This window comes from Panthera leo, chromosome A1, assembly GCF_018350215.1.
Source record: "Panthera leo isolate Ple1 chromosome A1, P.leo_Ple1_pat1.1, whole genome shotgun sequence".
NCBI classification, from domain to species: Eukaryota; Metazoa; Chordata; class Mammalia; order Carnivora; family Felidae; genus Panthera; species Panthera leo.
The window spans coordinates 189,863,002-189,882,290 of NC_056679.1; the positions used below are offsets into that span (position 1 = coordinate 189,863,002).

Sequence of the window (19,289 nt, forward strand, 5' to 3'; positions counted from 1 at the left end):
CGTTTTCTCTGCGTGGTGCTCCATTTCTCCTCCTCCGGAGCTCAGATGTCTTCTCTTCTGGGAATCCTCTCTCCGACACCCGCCTCCTCCCAGTCAGAGGAATGGCTCCTAGATTTGTGTCCTGCTAAGAAAACAACTCCATATAGCACTTAGTTCTTTGTGCTCGGTGATTCGGTTAACTCTTTCAGAGCCTGCCTCCAAGAGTGGCGGCCTCTAGGGCACGGTGCTGGGTGAGTAGCCTCTGGGTGTCACCCAAGACGTCTTAGCACAGTGTGGGACAGAGGAAACGGACCCTTGTGCAGACAGGGGTCCAGTTTTAACTCCTAGAAGCCCGAGCCCCCCGACCCTCCCTAGGCCTTGCGCACCGTGAAGCCTGCCCCTCCTCGGGCTCCGACCCTCCCTCCCCCGGTCCCCATTACCTGAGCCGACTGGGCTGCCCAGGGGTCCCCCAGGCTCCTCCTCCGCGGTCCCTCCGCCCCCTCCTGTTGGGCGCGTCCCCTCCTCCACCCCGCGGCGGAGCCCTGCGGAGCTGAGGGCGGAGCGTCGTCGCCGATGGCTGGGAGCCGGGCTGGGAGGCGCTGGGAGAGCAGTGGGATCCTGACGCGCCGCCGCCTGGCCGGGGGGCTGGCATGGCCGCGTGCTTGTGAGCGCGGAGCGCGCAAGGGGCCGCTGCCACCATGCCCGGGGGCGTGGGCGCCGTCCGGCTCTGCCTGCTGGCGCTCGCCCTGCCGGCGTGGACCAGAAGTAAGTGGCGGGGTGCGAGGGCGCTGGGTGAGGATGGAGATGGGTGGGCTGGGTGGCCGGAGGACGTGGGAGTCGCCCCCTGCAACTCCGCGGGGCTGTTCCCCCGCGGTCCCCCAGCCTGGGAGCCCGGGCTTTGTTCCCACGTTGTGCACCCCGGGAGGTGGTGGGGGTCCGGGAGACCCAGAGCAGGCAGAAAACAGCCGGTCCTCTCCCTGGCTTGCCTCCCTCTCCCTCTTTCTCTTTTCCCACTGTTTTTCTGCTTTTGGCTTCTTTCCGCTGCTTTCCTAGTCTCTCCTCCTTTCTCCAGTCTTTGTGTGTGTGTTCCTATAAATATATATCGATAAAATTGGAACCGTACCATATGCACAGTTTTGTGTCTTGCATTCTTCACTTTACAGTGTGAGCGTTTGCCACATCGTTACATTCTGCAAAAACATGACTTTAATGACTATAGATTAAATCAAGAAATCGCAGAAGTGTAATCTTCAAAAAGTTAAAAACATGACTCATACAAATATAGGATGAATGGGTGGCAAAGATTCCTTCAATTCATTAACGAGGCTGCGAGTAGGGTGGTGTAGCTGGTTGAAAGCATTAGAGGAACAGGGATGGTGCAGGTATCCAGGAATTGTTGAAATTATGTGCTGGGACAGATGTGAAAGTGGTCAGTGCCCCATCCGGGGAAACAACCATAATCCTTAGTTATCTTTCTCCCATACTAAAGTCATTTGCCTCTCTACCAGACAAAAATTTACAGTTAACATGTTAAGTTCACAGAGTATGGTTTTTTAATTCGTTGTAAATTAAAAAAAAAGTCAAACAAATGTACATTCCCCTAGAAAAATTTGGTGATGTATGAGAGGGCTTGTTAAATAGTGCTCCAGTGTGACATTGAAAGGACATCCTGCTTGCTTTTTGCCTCATTTGCAAGTTTTGAACAATTTTTCTTAAGATATACTGTGTTCCTCTATTATTTAGACTTGCTTTCAGCATTTTTTTTTTTTTGCGATCATAAAGATAATTTCATTCCTTTAAATATTCCATTAAATGTCGTATAATTCCTTTTTGTTGCAAAGAATCCAGACTTCTGAGAGCCACTGGAGCAGGGACTATGCCTCTCTGGTTTCCCCATGAATATCAAGCACCTAGCATAGTACTTGGTAAATAGTTAAGCATTCAGAAAACATGAGTAAATGGATGCACTGCTTCTGATTTTTACCAGTATGATGATTCTAATGCTAGTCTAATGAGATTATTTTTTCAGATATATTTTGATTGAGAATACATTATATCAGTAATCTGAAAGGAACATCAATCACTCATAATTTTGCCACTCTAACAGAACAGCTGTGGCTATCTTTCATATCACTCATTGTATTCTATGTGATTGATGTGGTTGGTTTAGAAAGAATAGATTTTTGGAGTCTCCCTAAATCTAGGTCCCCCACCCCAGGAGTCCTATGGATTTAACCTATTCTTGTGGAGACTAATTTGTTTAGGTTTTGGGAAACTACCAGTTTATTGAGGTTATCTGCAAGAGTGAGGTCTGCAGTGCCTAGAACAAATCTCTCCTCAAACAAGTTTCAACTCACCTTTTTTTTGCAAAATGGGAATCCTGCTGCTTATCTTGTCTTGAGGATGAAGGAGAACCAAGTGGTGATAGTGATTTGGAAAGTAGGAAGTGATCTGCAAATGCAAACTTGCCATTAGGAAGCTCAAGGTAATGCCAGGATGCTTTGTGGTTCTGGGAGCACTTTCACTGTGACTCTCCCCAGCAACGCTGTGACATAGGCAGGTGGGTATCATGGTCTTCATTTTACAGATGAGCAAGCTGAAGCTCAGTGGGAATCACCCATGGGCCTGAATCTGACCCATGATTCTGAACATACCCAGAATCCGACCACTTCATTCTTCTCCACTGAGGTCATTTTAGTCTGAGCCACCATCATCACTCACCAGGTCTCCAGCCTGGCCATCTTGCTTCTACTCTCACTCCCACACCCTCCCCCACCATACCCCCCATCTCCACCCAGCCGGCAGGATGATCTTTTAAAAACTGAATACAGAGCATATTGCTCTGTGTCTAAACACTCCAGTGCCTACTGATCTGTTTATTTTGAGAGAGAGACGGACAGAGAGAGAGAGAGAGAGAGCGTGAGTGCACGTGTGAGTTGGGGAGGGGCAGAGAGAGAAGGAGAGAGAGAAATCCCAAGCAGGCTCTGCACTGTCAGTGCAGAGCCCCATTAGGGACTCCATCTTGTGAACCATGAGATCATGATCTGAGCTGAAATCAAGAGTTGGATGCTTAACCCAGGGCCACCCAGGTGCCCCTCCAAGTCTATTTATAATAAAATCCAGACACTTTCCATGGCTTCTGTGATACAGACCTGTGGCTCTCTTGCTGACCACATCTCCTACCAACTTTGCTACTCATTGACTAGATTCTACCTAGTAAATCTCCTACCAATCAACCACATCTCCTACCAACTTCCCCACTCATTTACTAGATTCTACCTCTACCTTCTGCTTGCTCCTTAAATGGGCCAAGTCCACTTCTGCTCACCCATGACCATTGATTGCTCTTGCTAGCGCCTCTCCCTGGGGCACTCTTCCCCCAGATCTTTGCATGGCTACCTTCTGGTCTCTCAGATCTTAAATGCCATCTTTGCTGATCATCCTGTCTAAAATAGGTACTTCCTCTTCAGTGTCTCTTTATTCTATGACCCTGTTGGACCATTTGAGAATATTTGTGGATTGTGCATCTCTCACCTCTAGAAAGTAAACTGTGGGGAGTACAGAGACCTTGGTAAGCCCTGTGTACCACTATATGGCCAACAACTAGCAGAGTGCTTGACTCAGGAAGTGCCAAGAGCCTGGCATCCAGCAGGTCTCCTAATGACCCAATAAGGTGTTCTTTCCAGTTGGCAATGCATGCCTAGCTTAGCTAGGGTGCAAACTCCTGGGATACCAATGGTTGTGCATCCTGTATTGGCAGGAGAAAACGGGGAAGGCAGCCCCCAGCTGCAGCATGAACTAATAATACCTCAGTGGAAGGTTGCAGAAAACCCCACGAAAGAAAAGGTAAGACCCCAAAATATCTTATTTTCAAAGGCAGGAGCTGACAGCTCCATTCTGTGAAGTGGCAGGCCACCTTCTTAATCTTCCTGGAAGCCCAGTTATCATTATAAGTTCTGTTTCTGACTCACTCTACATCCTCTCTGTGTATTAGTTTTGAAAATCCCAGATGGGACTTGCCTTCATTGTATGACAAACTTGTAGAACACTTTCAAATGCTATTAGTTGAGGAAATGAAAATTATTGATGCTGACACAAGCTAAGTGCAAATAGTCACAAAAATCACCATCTCTCAAATGGAATTGATTAAATATTGTCATTGCTATATTTTGTCTATATATACATGCTTTATTTTATTGATGACATAATTTACTTGAAGAGAAAAATAATAATTCAAGCTATTTTTAAGAGTCAGGGAGGGATCTAGTACTGGGAAATACATCTTAAAATGCAGTAGGGCTCCTTGGGCCATAACACCAGAAAAATGCACAGGCTTTCTCAAGGCGATTGGGAGCAAGACAGAAAATATTATCCTGTTATGCAGAGAGGACCTGTACATCTAGGATATTCTTTGTGGTTCTGGTCTTTATAGTTCAAGTGAGTCATGAAAGGGCTAGAAAGTAAGACATGATTGCTGCGTGCCAGTAACCAGCTATGGGACTTTCTACTTTCTGAACTTCGGTTTCCTCATTTATAAAATAGGGCTTAGAGGGGATAGGAAGAAAGAGGACTGTGGAGAAGGGAGAGTTAATAAGGTCCTTTGGGCTCATGATTTATTGGGCAGCATATAAAAGCAGGAAAGACTTCAGACTTTGTGGCTTTTGAGTCTGGAAAGGTAAATGGGGGCTGGGGGTGGAGAAATGCTTGGAATCCTTGAAGTTATGGCTAGAGTAATACAGACATGTCCAAAAATGCTTCAGTTTGAATTTATTAAGGGAACTTCCTGCAAAAATTTTAGGAGAAATGAAAGTAAGTAACATTTTATCCTAAAGACAATAAATGCATGGAATTCATTTCATCAAAAAGTAGGAAAGGCTAAAAATAGCTTCAGGGAAAGTCTAGACAGATTGATGGATGGCTATCCTAGAGCAGGTTATTTTTAAAAAACAGGATCTTGGATAGTCCAATTTATCCATTATTGCTCAAGGAAGGGATCTGATACTTTTTGTAGAGGTTCTGTGTTCCTTTTAGATGTGGGATGCCTAGCATCCTCAGGAAGGGCCTGAGAAACAAAGTGGAGCTCTAGATCCTGTCTTTATTCCTAGCCGTTGTCTGCCCTGAATCTGGGTCAAAATATTTTGTAGGATTAGTCGGCACAGTGCCCTGTGCCATAAGTATCCATTGAATGAACAAATGAATGAATGTCAGAGAGAGAGAGAGTATAAGGTAGGTTTCACTCAGGCCTCTTATTCTCATTTATGTAATTAATTCATTCATCAAACATTCATTGAACATTCACTGTATACTAAATATCGTACCAGATCGTATGGGGGCTGCACATACACAGGACAGATTTCTGATACCCTATGGAGCTGAAGATATATTTACTTATTTATTTATTTGTTTATTTATTTATTTATATTTATTTTATTTATTAAAAAAATTTTTTTTTTAACATTTTATTTATTTTTGAGACAGAGAGAGACAGAGCATGAACGGGGGAGGGGCAGAGAGAGAGGGAGACACAGAATCGGAAGCAGGCTCCAGGCTCTGAGCCATCAGCCCAGAGCCCGACACGGGGCTCGAACTCACGGACTGTGAGATCGTGACCTGAGCCGAAGTCGGACGTTTAACCGACTGAACCACCCAGGCACCCCTATTTTATTTATTTAATCTACCTCTAAAGAGAAAGGAATTTTAACCCTTTCCTGCAGGAAGTATAAATATCAGTGTCTGAGCATCTTCCACACCAGAGGGAAATATTTTTGGAGTGCCCACTTATAAATACTCATACTCATGTTGCAGCTTGTGTCTCTTTGGAGATGTGGCAGTGCTTAGATGTGTGTCAACTTGCCTTTTTTGTCTGGACTGTCACATGGCCGTCTACTCCTTGAATGAGGGAATTGCTACAGCTCTGTTGGTGTGTACTTTTCCTCAAATGCCCACTTGGGACTGTGTCCTGATGCTTAGTGTCATTGGGTAGGGTTCTTGCTCTGGAACATCCCAGAGTAAAGTGGCAAAGGATCAGCAACCAGAATGGGTGTTAACAGAGCTGCATCAGGGCATCAGAAACAGAGATGTGGATCCCGTAGTGAAGTTATTGTGCAAACATCCACCTAGCTTCCTCTCCCCATGATTTTGAAATGTCCCTTTTTAAGAGAAGTCAATAGGATGAATTAGTGCAAAAATAGCAAAGGACAGGGTTGCCCAAGCTTCCTGTATCAGAACGTTCAGATCTCATCAGAGCCCTTGGTGGTGTGACTGTCCCAGGGATGCCCAGGACCCTAACGGCAGATGCAGTTTGGGGCAAATGAGAAGAGGAATGTACTTGGCAGAGGAAGGTCCCCAACCAGAGGTGGCAAAGCAGTTGGCCCACTTTCTCAGATGCTGAAACTAAGCTTTGAGATCAACCTTAAAAGGGACAGAAGCTCCACTCTATCAAGAGCTTCTGTGGATTGAAAAAAGACTTCAAGAGTTTCTCAGTTCCTTGGTCCCAACTTAGAGAATGTGCATTTAAAGCACACCAAAGAATTGATCCTTTTTTTTTTTTTTTTAAGTTTATTTAATTTTGAGAGAGAGAGAGAGCGAGAGCATATGCATGAGTGGGGGAAGGGCAGAAAGAGTGAGAGAGGACAGGGAGAGAGAATCCTAAGCAGGTTCCATGTGGTCAGCGTGAAGCTTGACTCAGGGCTTGATCTCACAACTGTGAGATCGTGAGTTGGACGCTTAACTGCTTAACTGACTGAGCTACTCAGGTGCCCTTGGTCCTGTTTTTGATATGTTTAAATATGTAAATATCTCATTTCAAATAAATAATTTTTTCCTTTGAAATAAGTTCAACCACCTTAAGTTGAATTGTTGAAGCATGGAAGTTTATTATGACTTGAATTTTTAATTTCTTTGAAATTTTCCATGATAATAAGGTAAAAAGAGATTAAAAGCCCATCACGTAAAATATAAAAGCAATTCTAAAAACATAGAAAGATGCGCAAAGAAAATAAAATTAACCCATGATCCTATTGCTGAGAAGTAACTGTGGTAACCTTTTGATACATTTCTCTCTACAAAAGCATATTTAAATAAAATAAAATAAACAGTGTTGTTTTGAGCCTTTGTGTACTTAATAATTATCATGTGTACTTTCTTGATAGTTTAACAATTATTTAAAGTCATTTTTAATGACTGTCTAGTGTTTTGCCATATGATTGATTATAATTTATTTAACCATTCTATTATTGGACATTCAAGTCATATTTCATTAATCATTATTGTAGGTAATGAGCATCCTTGCATATAAAACTTTACTTGTGTTTCCATTTGCTCTTTTAATATAGAATTTTACTGAGTCAGAGGGTCTAAACATTCAAAAACTCTTGGTCCAACTTTCAAATTATTTCCCAGTGAGTTTGTATCAATTTAAATTCTCACTGGTAGGGTATGAGAGTGCCCATTTTTCATTATGCCCCACTGCCTTGTGATTTATGGGTCCTAAAAAATATTTGTCACTGTGATTTTTTAAAATGTATCTTTAAAAAATTTTATTTTTTGGCGGGAGCAGTTACCAGTGATGTTGAACATGTTTGTGTGTGTGTGTGTGTGTGTGTGCGCGCTTATTGGCCATGATATCTCAAATAATTTATTCTGGGTGTGTTGCTAATTTGGCTATCTGTAAGTTCTTATGTGCTTCAAATGTATCTTATAAAACCTTAGTTAGAGGCTCTTCTAGTTGTCTCCTCTGAAATGGGTGGGTGAGTGGGGCATCCAAACCAAGAGCCAAAATAACATAAAATAAGAACTCACTATGAAGAGAGTTCTCCTGGTATTTTAGATAATAGCCAACATGTATCAGGGGCTTTCAGTGTGCCAGGCCCTGAGACAAAGTTTTTACATTTACTATGTCACTTTATCCCTACAAGGTTCCCATAAGGATGACTATTATTATCTCTATTTTATAAATGAGGAAACTGAGCTAGTGGGAGGTTCAGGAACACGCCCAGGTTGGCACAACTACAGTGTCAGAGCTCAGAGCTAGCACTTGAATCCAGATGTGAAGATTGTGAGCCACACTGAAGATTGTGTTGTTGTGTGTTTGCCTTTCCCAGACCTGTACGTGAGCACTTCCATCACATCTCAGCTTGAAGTTTCTTTCCTTTGTGTTTGAAGAGAGGTGGATGGGGGAGGGGAATTGGGTCCTGCGGGGATTGAAGTAATTTCATGTTTGGGCTGGAAGTGCAATTGACCCTTTCTCGTTCACTTCCTGTGGATCAATGTGAGAGCACTGTGCTGGATCTTGTGTCTCTTCCTGGGAGCCTTGTCCCTGCTTTTAGGAACTGACATTCTTTTGTTGTTGCTTCTAGCATCCACTCAAAGCTGAGCTCAGGGTAATGGCTGAGGGGCAAGAATTGATCGTGGACCTAAAGAAGAATGAGTAAGTGGACTCTTCCTTGTCTAAAATGAAACAATTCACTTCCCTGTCAACGCCGGATGCAGGTGCCATTGTTTTGGAAAGAAGCAGTTTGTTAAATGACCCAGGCTCTCAATCTGTGGTTCCTTTGTAGGGAATGTCTTGCAAAGACAGCATATCCACAGTCTCTTGATTTGCTGTGAAATTACTGGACCGTTTAACGTCTTCCTTGAATTTCCTCTGGTTGTATTTCCGGGGCTCTTAGAGTTCACTGCAGGCTCACAGGGGTGTGTGTGTGTGTGTGTGTGTTGTGTGTGTGTGTGTGTGTGTGTGTGTGTGTGTGAGAGAGAGAGAGAGAGAGAGAGAGAGAGAGAGAGACAAAGGGAGGGATGGACTGGAGGACTTTGGCAGCTGTCTTACTAGCTCCAGCACAGCGCATGGCAGGAAGTGAAGGAGATTAGAGGAAAACAGCAGAGAGCAGAGAGGCAGGGTGGAGTGTTCTGGGATTTTGCACCTCACACGCGGGCTGCTCCATCTGTTCTGGGTCAGCTAAGTCTGAGATTCTGCCAATAAGGGCATGGTCAGCAGTCCCCTGGCTTAATCAGGCTGATTCTTCCATCTTCCTAACCTCATTCATCTTGGGTGGCTGCCTGGCTCAGGAGTATTTCCACATTGATTTGCCATCAAGTGCAGTTGTATCTTGATTCATGTTATTGAGCAGGTGAATAGACATAAAGCATGGCTGCTTTTTCACCATTCCCAATCTGCTTGAACACTGGAGAGCTCTGCTCACTTGGCTGGGGGATGCTGAGGCCTTTGGTGTTTTCCCACTAACCAGTTCTGCCTCACAGACCTCACAGATAAGGCTGCATGGCTCAGGGAACTGCCTGCCTCCTCTTGGCAGCCTCTTAAGTCCCCTAGAAGCAGATGAGTAATCAAACGCATCACTGCCAAGAAAGGGATGGATAGGGACCTTCCCGTATCCAGAAGGATGGGAATGGCTGCTGAGCTTGGGTGGAAAGCAAGAATATAAATTATTCCAAATTTGGGCTTTGGACACTTGCAAAGAAGGGTGAGTGGTGTTGGAAGTGTGGCAAATGTATGCCTTAAGCAGCATGTACAGTAATGGACTTCATCCACACCTTTCCTCTGTCTCCAGTATATATATATGGTGGCCTTCGGGAAGCTAAACAGATGGGCATCTCAAACATTTTTGCTACTTTCCTCCTACAGTGAAACCACCCCAAGAATGGGTTCCTTTTGTCCCATTTTCCTGGAGCAGATTTGGCTGGCTGTGTCCTCAGAAGGCATAGGCTCTGCATGACTGGGATTTCTCCTTGCATTGTCTTCCTTTCGTCCTGCAGGAAATGCCTTCAGAGGGTCTGTTCTTGACTGTCTCTCAGGAGCCTGCTTTAGCTTCCCATGACCCCAGCCTTCCAGCTCTAGTCTGAATATTTGCTATTGCCACCTGAGCCTCATCTGTCCTATTTGGCCCCAAGTGAAGCATTTGGGCCTTCAACTTCCTCTGGGTAGTACAAGTGATGGGGGTGATGTCATGGGTAAATGGGATCCCAGGAGTCATCCTTCCCTCATGTTTTGGAACCTGTGCAAGAGGTCATTGGAAGTTAGAGCAGAAAGACATCTTAGAAAAACACCGAGTGCAACCGTCTTATGTGTGGTTGTAGAAACTTTGAATCAGAGAGGGTTAGGCACTTGTCTAAGGTCACACAGCAAGTAAATGAGAGAGGTGAAAGTAGGATAATTTGTGTTCTTGGCTTGGTTCTAGAGTCACAGAAATCCAGGTTCGGCTTACGAGCTGTGTAACCTGGGGCAAATTGTTGCCACTTTTGGAAACTCAGTGCCCTTATCTATAAAATGCAGAATGTGACGCTGACTAACTTCATAGGGTGATTGTGAGGACTGAATGAGGTGGTGCTCGTGAAGTGCTTATAAAACACATGGTGATCAACCACTGTTGTGATTTTTATTGTCCCACACTGAGAGGTTCCAGAGGAGAGCCTGGCACACAGCTCTACTGTCTGCTGCTCCAGGCATCTCTTTGGTTTCCCAGTGAACAGCAGGGGTGGGGGCGGGGGGGGTGCTGGATGTGGTTCCTGGCCTCCTTGAGTTGGCAGAAGGCAGGAGGCTTGACAAAAATGGAAGCAGCAGAGCCAAACAATATGACCTCACCAGGTATCCCTAGGGGACAGCTTCCTGCTATTTTCGTCCAAATTGGGTTTTTTGTTTTTGAACATGTGTTAGCAAGCGGAACTCTAACTGCACACGACTTCCTAGTGTGTTTATTTCCCAAAGCCTTCTCATTCATGGTGCTTGTGAATCTGGATTCAAAACAGCTGGGAGGGGGAGGGGAGCTGGGGGAAGTGGGGGAATGATGCTTTTCTGATTTTTCAAATTGCTGTGTTAAAGTTTTTGTAATCCTGTGATATTTGAGGGGAAGCTAGGCCCTATGCCTGGTGACTTCTCAGTCTCTGGTTCTTCATTTCCCCCACCGATTCATTCACTGTCATGCATCTATTATGTACCTGCAGCATTGCAGGCACCGGTGTTGGTACTGGGGACATGGCTGGGTGAACAGAACAGTTCTGCCCTACGGAGCTTATATTCTAGTGGCAAGAACAGTACACAAGTAAACAAGTAAACTGTGGTATGTCCGATGACAAGTGCTATGGAGGAAACAAAGTTGGGGGAGGCAGGAGGGGTCAGGAGGGAGGTGCTTTTCAGAATGGCGGTCAGAAAAGGCTTTGGTAGTGTTTTGATATTGGGGTGAAGACCTAAAGGAGGTGAGGAAGTGAGCCATGTGGACAGCTAAGAGATGACAATTCCAAGGAGAAGCAACACCCAAGTTTAAATCCTGATAGGTTATGAAGGCTTCCTCCATCCCCATACATTTCCCCACATATTGGATTCTGAGGCCTCCCAGGGCAAGGACTGTGGGCAAGGGCTTCTGGGATTCTGAGGGAAGGGAGAGGACATTTCTAATTTATTTTTCATCATCCTGAGGTGTCTGGCCTTCTCCCATCAAATCAAAGCCCATGTGCTAATGCATGGCCCAAAATAGCAGTGAGCAGGCCTTTAATGGAATTCACACATGGAGAGATTTCCAAGAATGGTGGGGATGGAGGAGCAGGGGGTGGGCCGGGAGAGTCGGGGTGTAGCAAACAGTCTTTCAGCTCAGACACTGCGAGTTGCCTTAGTTCAATAACGTCACAACTGGCAGCCTTTTCCTGCTGTGAAGCAACTCAGGATAAATGGCTGTATGCCCATGGGAGACACACATCTTTTATAGAGTGCAGGTGAAAAGGAGTGACATTGTAGGGCTAACCACAATATGGGTTTCGTGTTCGACAGTTCTGGGTTCAGATCCTGGCTCTGCTACTTAACTAACTGCGTATTCTCTTTAAGTCTCAGTTTCCCTATCCAGGGTATAATGATAGTGCTGTGCCATGAGCCATAGGGAGGATGAAATGAGATGGTATGTGTAAAGGGCCCAGCATTGTGCCTGGCTTATATTCCATACTCAGTAAATGGCAGCTACTATTATTTCTTGCTCATGGTTTTTTAATTGCAAAAGCAATACGTGCTCATTGTAAAACATTTAGCAATACCAAAATATGGTAAGTTAAGGAACGAGAGCCTCACAGGCTCAAGGTGAATCCACTCTTTGGTGGGCCTACCCAGGACCTTTTCTGTGTGTGTGAGAACACGCGCACAGATATGCATAAACACAGTTGCACAGAAGCACATATACCGGCTGCTATTTTTGTTGGGGAGGGAGGAGCAGAAATGAGATTATACTATATACATTGTTCCATGCTTGTTTATTTAGATTTAACTGTATGTCTGAAGTAGTACTCTACTCCAATAAAGTGTATATTATGTTCTTTTACATTAACTCACACATGATTTGCAAATGTTGGTGCATAGCTGTTATTAAGAGAATCTTACTTGCGATTAAGGCATAGTGGTCCGGTGGAGAGAGTACTGAGCTCAGAGACACATGATGTAGAGGTGAACAACAAGCCAATTGGCTCTCCTGGGCCTCAATTTTCTCATCTGTAAAATGGGGATTTTGTCCCCATTGGGCTCTAAGAGCTTTTTCCTTCACTGCATATTTAAAGGATGTGGTGTAAGTAGAAAAATGGAAAATGAGTCCCTTCCTTAGGGAGTTTGCTCTCCAGTTAAAGAAACATCCTTGAAAATAAGGCAGTGGGATAAAAGCAAGTGCCCCAAAACCACAGACCTTGGAGTAGAGTTTGAACTTCTAGCTCAGGACTCACCGTTTAGGCAACATAAACAGGAAAAGGGAAACAACAGGGAAGAAATTATAGGCTGTTATTTTCACAACCCAAAATTTTGAGTCATAAATCCGTAATATTTTTTCTGCATATAATTTCCCCCATACCCTGAGGACTGCCTCATCAACCCAGAAACTGTATTGGACAAAAATCTGTTTGCTGAAATCAAATGGACTCTTCCTTAGCTGTAAGCATCAAGGGAGATGAACACCTCCAGGACATGTAGGCTTTGGTTCACCCCCTTCTCCTTTCTGCACTTTTTCCCAAGAGGAGAGCCCACTGAACTGTTGAATCAGCTTGCAGGATGCTCGATGCTCATTGGGTTGCACCCAAGGGCAAGATCACTAGGTTACAAGGTCACCTTCAAAAACACATGAGTAGCTCAACTAGTGGGCACTCTGCCCAGAGGACCTTTGGCCATGTACGTCTCCCTGCTGGTCTCTTGAGCACATTCTGGAACTCTTAATTTCCTCGGTATACTGTCTTTCCTTGAGTCCAAATGATGATAAGATTTAGATTTTGGCTTGGGAAAGAGGTGACAACCTGGAAAATTAACATTCACTGCTAATGGAGTGATCTAGTGCCCTAGTTTTCTCCTTTTTCCCCTCAATTCTATTTGAATTATATAATACTGGAGGGTTGGAGAAGGGGAGAATTAGCAATCAGGAAAGGAGTTTTTCAGTAAGAGACAGGCTGGATTAGTTAAGAACCTCTTAGTGCCACACTTCCCTTCCAAGGAGGCCTGGGAGAGATATATAGCTGATCCAGACCAAAACCCTGAATACACCTAAGCCACTGTGCTCTCTGCTCTCTCCACCTTCCCAGCTTCCTCTTGAGTTGAGAGTAGACTTTAACATCTTATCTAGGATAAAGGACAGCTCTGTCTGACCCTCTATTGTCATGAGCTTCATTTGTTGTTGGCAAACTTCAATTTCCCTGGATCAAAGACCAGCTTAAGAAAGGCTTAGATGCTATCCCAGTCCGCTTGGTAAACCATGCTTCACTGAGTTGCATTTAAATGAGTCAACAGACATATGGATTACATTTCACTTAAAATACACATGGCTTAAGAAATTAGAGGATATCGTTCTTTAACCAAGTATTTGGCAGATCTAAAGTATTCAAAATGTTTTTCCAAACTCGGCATGCAGCTGGGCTCCCCATTCCCCACAGCTGAGACTGAATAACTGAAGGAAGCTGGTGCCGAGGAAATGGTTGAGTGGATGGGCGGGGACACCAGAATTTGATGAGAGCTGCCTGTAAGTGTCTGCAGTCTTCTTCAAATGTTTTCTGAAGTACCAGGAACTCAATTAACCCTGCTGCGTTGACTCTGAGGCAGCGAAGGCAGAAGCGGATACAAATTCCAAGTACTACACTAGGAACCTTGCCCCAGAGACACCTGTGGTCCTGCTGGAGATGTAGTTTCCAGTTGTAGCTTTGTAGATGGAGATGGATTTCATCTACAAGTCCCACGTTGCCCAGAACCCCTAGAGTTGCAGACCGAATGGATCGCCAGCCAATCTGATGTGATCTTTTTGCAAGCCAAATTCTCACATAAGCAGCGTCTTTATTATTTCTAAATCACTGGAGACTTGATACCGCTTTCTTAGGGTCCGTTGCATAAATTCAGTTTCAGTAATTAGGAGAGCTGATCTGAAGGGAGGTAGCTATACAGTTGCCAGAAGAGAGTATTGGGTAGCATCTGGAATTGAAATAACCTAGAAGTGTTGATTCTGAAGGCCGCGAGTGAGCCCATACACCCAGAACATCATAATCCATAGAGTAGAACAGACTCAGGCTTTGGTGCCACAGAGACCCAGATTCAGTTCCAGGCACTGACACTTCCCGGTTAGGTGGCCTTTGGCAAGTCACCTGCCTTCTGAATATTTTCTTTATCTATATTCATAATAATACTCAGTCCTTGGTGAGCATGTGCTGAGAGCCAGTCACTGTGCAGAGACACTTCACACACTGTTTTATTTAATCCTCATGGCAACCCTTTGAAGGAGGTATTATTGTTATTCATATTTTATGAATAAGGAAACTCAAGTGTAAGGATGTTTAAGTAATTTACCCAATGTCAGGCAGAGCCAGGAACCAAACTCAGAACCATCTGCCTCTTACTATATTCTACCACATGCATAGAAAATAGATATTAATACCTTCATTGCAGGGTGGGGTAAATTGAAAATTGCTCCCCACCCCAAGATATTCACATTCTAATCCTGGGAACGTGAGACTATGTTACTTTATATGGCAAAAAAAGAGTCTTTGTAAATGCGATTAAGTTAAAGATCTTGAGAAGGGGAGATTATCCTGGATTATCTAGGGGGCCCTCAGTGAAATCACAAATACATTTATAAGAGGGAGGCAGAGGGAGACTTGATCGTAGACAGGAGAAGGCAGTGTATAACCATGGAGGTAGAGACTGGAGTAACGTGGCCACAAGCCATGGAATGCAGGCAGCCACTGGAAGCTTGATGGGGCAAGGAATGGAATCTCCCAGGGGGAGTGCAGTCCTGTTGTCACCTTGATTTTGGCTCAGTGGTCCTGTTGGAGATGTTGTTTCCAACTGTAGCTTTGTAGACTGAGATGGATTTCCTCTACAGTTCCCATGTAAGATGCATTTCATTCTTCTGGCCTCCAGAATCGGGAAAGAAAAATTTCCTGTAATGTTTAAAGCCACCAAGTTTATGGTAATATACAGCAACCACAGGAAATGAATACCCAGGGCTCATGAGGTTTAGTGGTAATGTATTAGGAGGTGCTCAATACAGTGCCTAGCACATAACAAGCAGGTTTCAATACACACTAACTTTCATTCATGCAAAATCAAGAACAAATGTTTTCTAAAGTGCCTTGATAAGGCATAGCATTGCACATGGCCCCTGTGACTGTCTTCATGCATGAAGCAACAAGAGAAAAACATATTGAGAAATAGTGTTGTGTGGTTATTACTTATCAGCATTTCCTAAGTTCCAGGTCATGTCCTCTGATGCTCAGTCTGCCTTCAGGTAACTTCTGGCTGAGGAATGATGGTCAGATATTAATAATGGTGTCAACAACCATGGTAATTATAGCTGTTACCATGTAAAAGATGCTTACATAGCAGGCACTGTTCAGAGGTCTCTATATGGTTCATCTAAGTGAATCCTCACAACTCTGAGGTGTAGGTACCTATATTAGCCTTATTTGGCAGATGGAGACCTTGAGACACGGAACAGTGTGACTTGCTCAAGGTCACCTGGGTTGGAAGGGCAGAGCCAGGATGTGAAGCTAGATCTGTTTGATTTCAAAGCCCAGGCTCTTAGCCATGGCCTTGTATTGCTTCTCAGATGCCTTGCCCTTGCTCGATATGCTCTATCTCAGTTAGAACTGGCATTACTTCCCCATTCTACCTTCCCTCTTCCCTTTCCTTCTGTCTGTCCTAGGCCTTGATTAGGATCTGGATTTCAGTGTATGGTATGGATTTAGAGCTTGGCTCTTTGCACCCACTGATGACGTAAGCTTGTTGAGTCTCAGTTTTCTCATCCACTTAATGGGGCTAATAATAGTGGCCACCTCGCTGGATGTTGTGTGAGTTCAATAACGTAATGCTCTTAGAGGATGTGCACAAGGCCTGGTGCACCATGAAAGTGTAATAAATAGTCGCTATTATTTGTAATTCTCAGGGTCGGAAAAACAGTTAAGAATGAAGTAAGAGGGAATTCCCCTGGGTTGGTTTCCAAATGTAATTTGGAGGAGTTGACCTTAGAACCCAGTGCCCCTGAGAGGAAATTCACTTCTGCTCTCCAGGCATGCCCAGTTTGACCTAACTGTGTCTCAAGAATACAGCTTTGTAGGGTTCTCTAGCCAGCCAAACTGTACCTCTTTTCTGTGCCTGCAGAATCAGTGCCCAGCCACTCCCTTGGCAAAACCCTGAACTGTCCGATACGGAGGTCAGGATTTGTTTGCCGGTTCCGGCTCTATCTCCTTCCAGGGATCCACAGCCAGGGCTGCCTGTGTAGCCAGGAAGGATGTCCATGGTTTTCTTTTGTCTCAAGCTTATTTCTCCTGGCGGCCCTTCAGCAGGAGCACGGGGTAAAATGAATGGGAGGAAGCTGTCAGCTGCCCTGTTGGCCTTAGATGGACCCTTGTCAGAGCAAAGGGAAGTACTGCACTTGGAGGAAGTCAGGAGTTGATTCTTGAGTCTAAGGATCCCTTTACCATCAGGCTGTTTACCTTAAGGTCACAACGATAGCCGGCATCCAGCGTGTGCACATTGATGCTGAACTTAGTATCTTACATAGATTTTTTTTAAAGCCCTTTGTAAATTTCCATGTAAATTTACCCAAGTAGGGTTATACGACATCCTCAGTTTTATAAATTTTTTTCAGTTGGAAATATAACATGGACAATCATCAAATCATTAAAAAAATTTACACAAGCAAGTTTTGGAGTGTTTGAAAACGTTGATAATAAAATTCTAGAAAAAAATTACACAAGAAATAGAGTTTCAAAATAAATGAGATCATACTCTATATATTATTCTGTAATTTGCTTTTTTATTATTTATCTTCAGTATCTTTTCATATTAGCATATTTATAGGTCTGTCTCATTCTTTTTAATGGTGACATAGGATTCCACTAAATGGATAGATCAAAATTAATATCCTTATTAATGGACAGTTAGGTTTCCAATTCTTGCTATTTCAAGTAATGCTGCAGTAATTAGCTTACACATTATCTTTAAGAATACTTGCTAGCATTTCTGTAGGATTGATACCTACAGGTAGAGTTGCAAGGTCATTTAGCATATACGTTTAAAATGGTTTGGATTTTGATCAGTTGTACCTCTCACTCCACAGCTTCTACCCCCGAAGGCTGTACCTTTTTATAGTCATGCAGCAGAATATGAGAGCATATTATAGACACATTTCCATGTAAATTTATCAGATGATTTTTTATCAGGTAATTTTTAATGGCTATGTGATATTAAATTGTATATATATGGCGTAATTGTAAATTTCTTATAATGAAAAGTTATCAAATGCATACAGAAGTAGAATAATATAATGAATCCCCATATGCCCATCGTCCAGATTCAATAATGATAAAGATGCCACGATTAATTAATTACCTCATATGGATAGGAGTTCATGCTGTTTCTTCTTTTTTTTCATTTTTACAAACAGTGCTGAAGTGAACGCCCCTGTATTCTTTGGAAGGTACTTCTAGAGGATCACCTTCTAGGTTTCAATCACTGGATCAGGGGACTTTATGTAGAACACGTGGATAAACGCACATTGCCTTTGACTTCCCTCTAAGTTACATCCTACAGCCCTTGTGGAGCCAACTTTTCACACACTGTCACCAGTGGGTCGAGTTTTGAGTTTGGGCACACTCTTCAAACCCAACTCTCCTTCCATTTTTTAAAAAAAGCTTTATTGATAAATAACTCATAAACCATATAGTTTATCTATTTAAAATATACAACTGAATGTTTTTTAGAGTTGTATAACCCCACATGTCCTAGCTTTTGAACATTTCATCACTCCAAAAAGAAGCCATTAGCAGTGTTACGGGTTGAATGTGTCCCCGAAATTCACATGTTGAAGTCCTAGCCCCCAGGACCTCAGAACAACCTTATTTGGAAATACAGTCATTGTGGATTTAATCAGTTAAAATGAAATCATATGGGACAATCCAATATGACTGGTGTCCTTATAAAAATGGGAAATTTGGCCACAGGCATGCACACAGGGAGAACGCTGTGTGAAGATTGAGGTCATGGAATAAACCAAGGAACTACCAGAAGCTGGGAGAGAGGCCTGGAGCAGATCCTTCCTTAAAACTTTCAGAGGAAGCATGGCTCAGCCAACCCCTTGATCTTAGACTTCTAGCCTCCAGAACTGTGAGATAATAAATTTGTTTTTTAAGCCATTCAGTTTGTGGTACTTTGTGAAGGCAGCGCTTGCACACTGATGTGAGCAGGCGCTCCTTTTTCCCCACCCCCCTCAGCAATAGGCAACCACTACTCTGCTCTCTGTCTCTATAGTTTTCTGCTTTTGAGATATTTCATGTAAAGGAGATTATACAACATGTGTTGTTTTGGTGTTTTTGTTTTTTGCTTTTTTTTTTTTTTTGTGACTGGCCTTTTTCACTTAGCATAATATCTGTGAGTTTTATCCATGTTGAATAGCATGTATCAGTACTTTATTCCTTTTTATTCCTATATAGTAGTCCATTGTATGGATATACCACATTTTGTTTATTCATTCATCAGCTGATGGATCTCCTGCATTTAAAAAAAGTGTTCTTTTAATGTTTATTTATTTTTGAGAGAGAGACAGAGACAGAATGCAAGCAGGGGAGGAGCAGAGAGAGAGGGAGACACAGAATCCAAAGCAGGCTCCAGGCTCCAAGCTGTGAACACGGAGCCTGATACGGGACTTAAACTCATGAACTGTGAGATCATGACCAGAGCCGAAGTCAGACGCTTAACCGACGGAGCCACCCACGCGCCCCGGATCTCTTGCATTTTAAGCCAGAACTAACTTGTCTCCATTCCACAAGGTTGATTTCGGCAAATGTTATAGAGCATGTATGTG

At 43.6% G+C, this 19,289-nt stretch overlaps 1 protein-coding gene across 1 annotated transcript in view; it reads left to right on the forward strand.

Annotated features, from left to right (window-relative positions):
- The first annotated feature begins 538 nt into the window (after positions 1-538).
- Positions 539-19,289, forward strand: part of ADAM19 (ADAM metallopeptidase domain 19) — an 81,222-nt gene continuing 62,471 nt past the window's right edge. Inside the window, exons 1-3 of the mRNA XM_042948327.1 lie at positions 539-744; positions 3,740-3,825; positions 8,337-8,407. Coding sequence (XP_042804261.1) covers positions 678-744; positions 3,740-3,825; positions 8,337-8,407 — 224 coding nt within the window. The 5' untranslated portion in view covers positions 539-677. The remainder of the gene's footprint in view (positions 745-3,739; positions 3,826-8,336; positions 8,408-19,289) is intronic.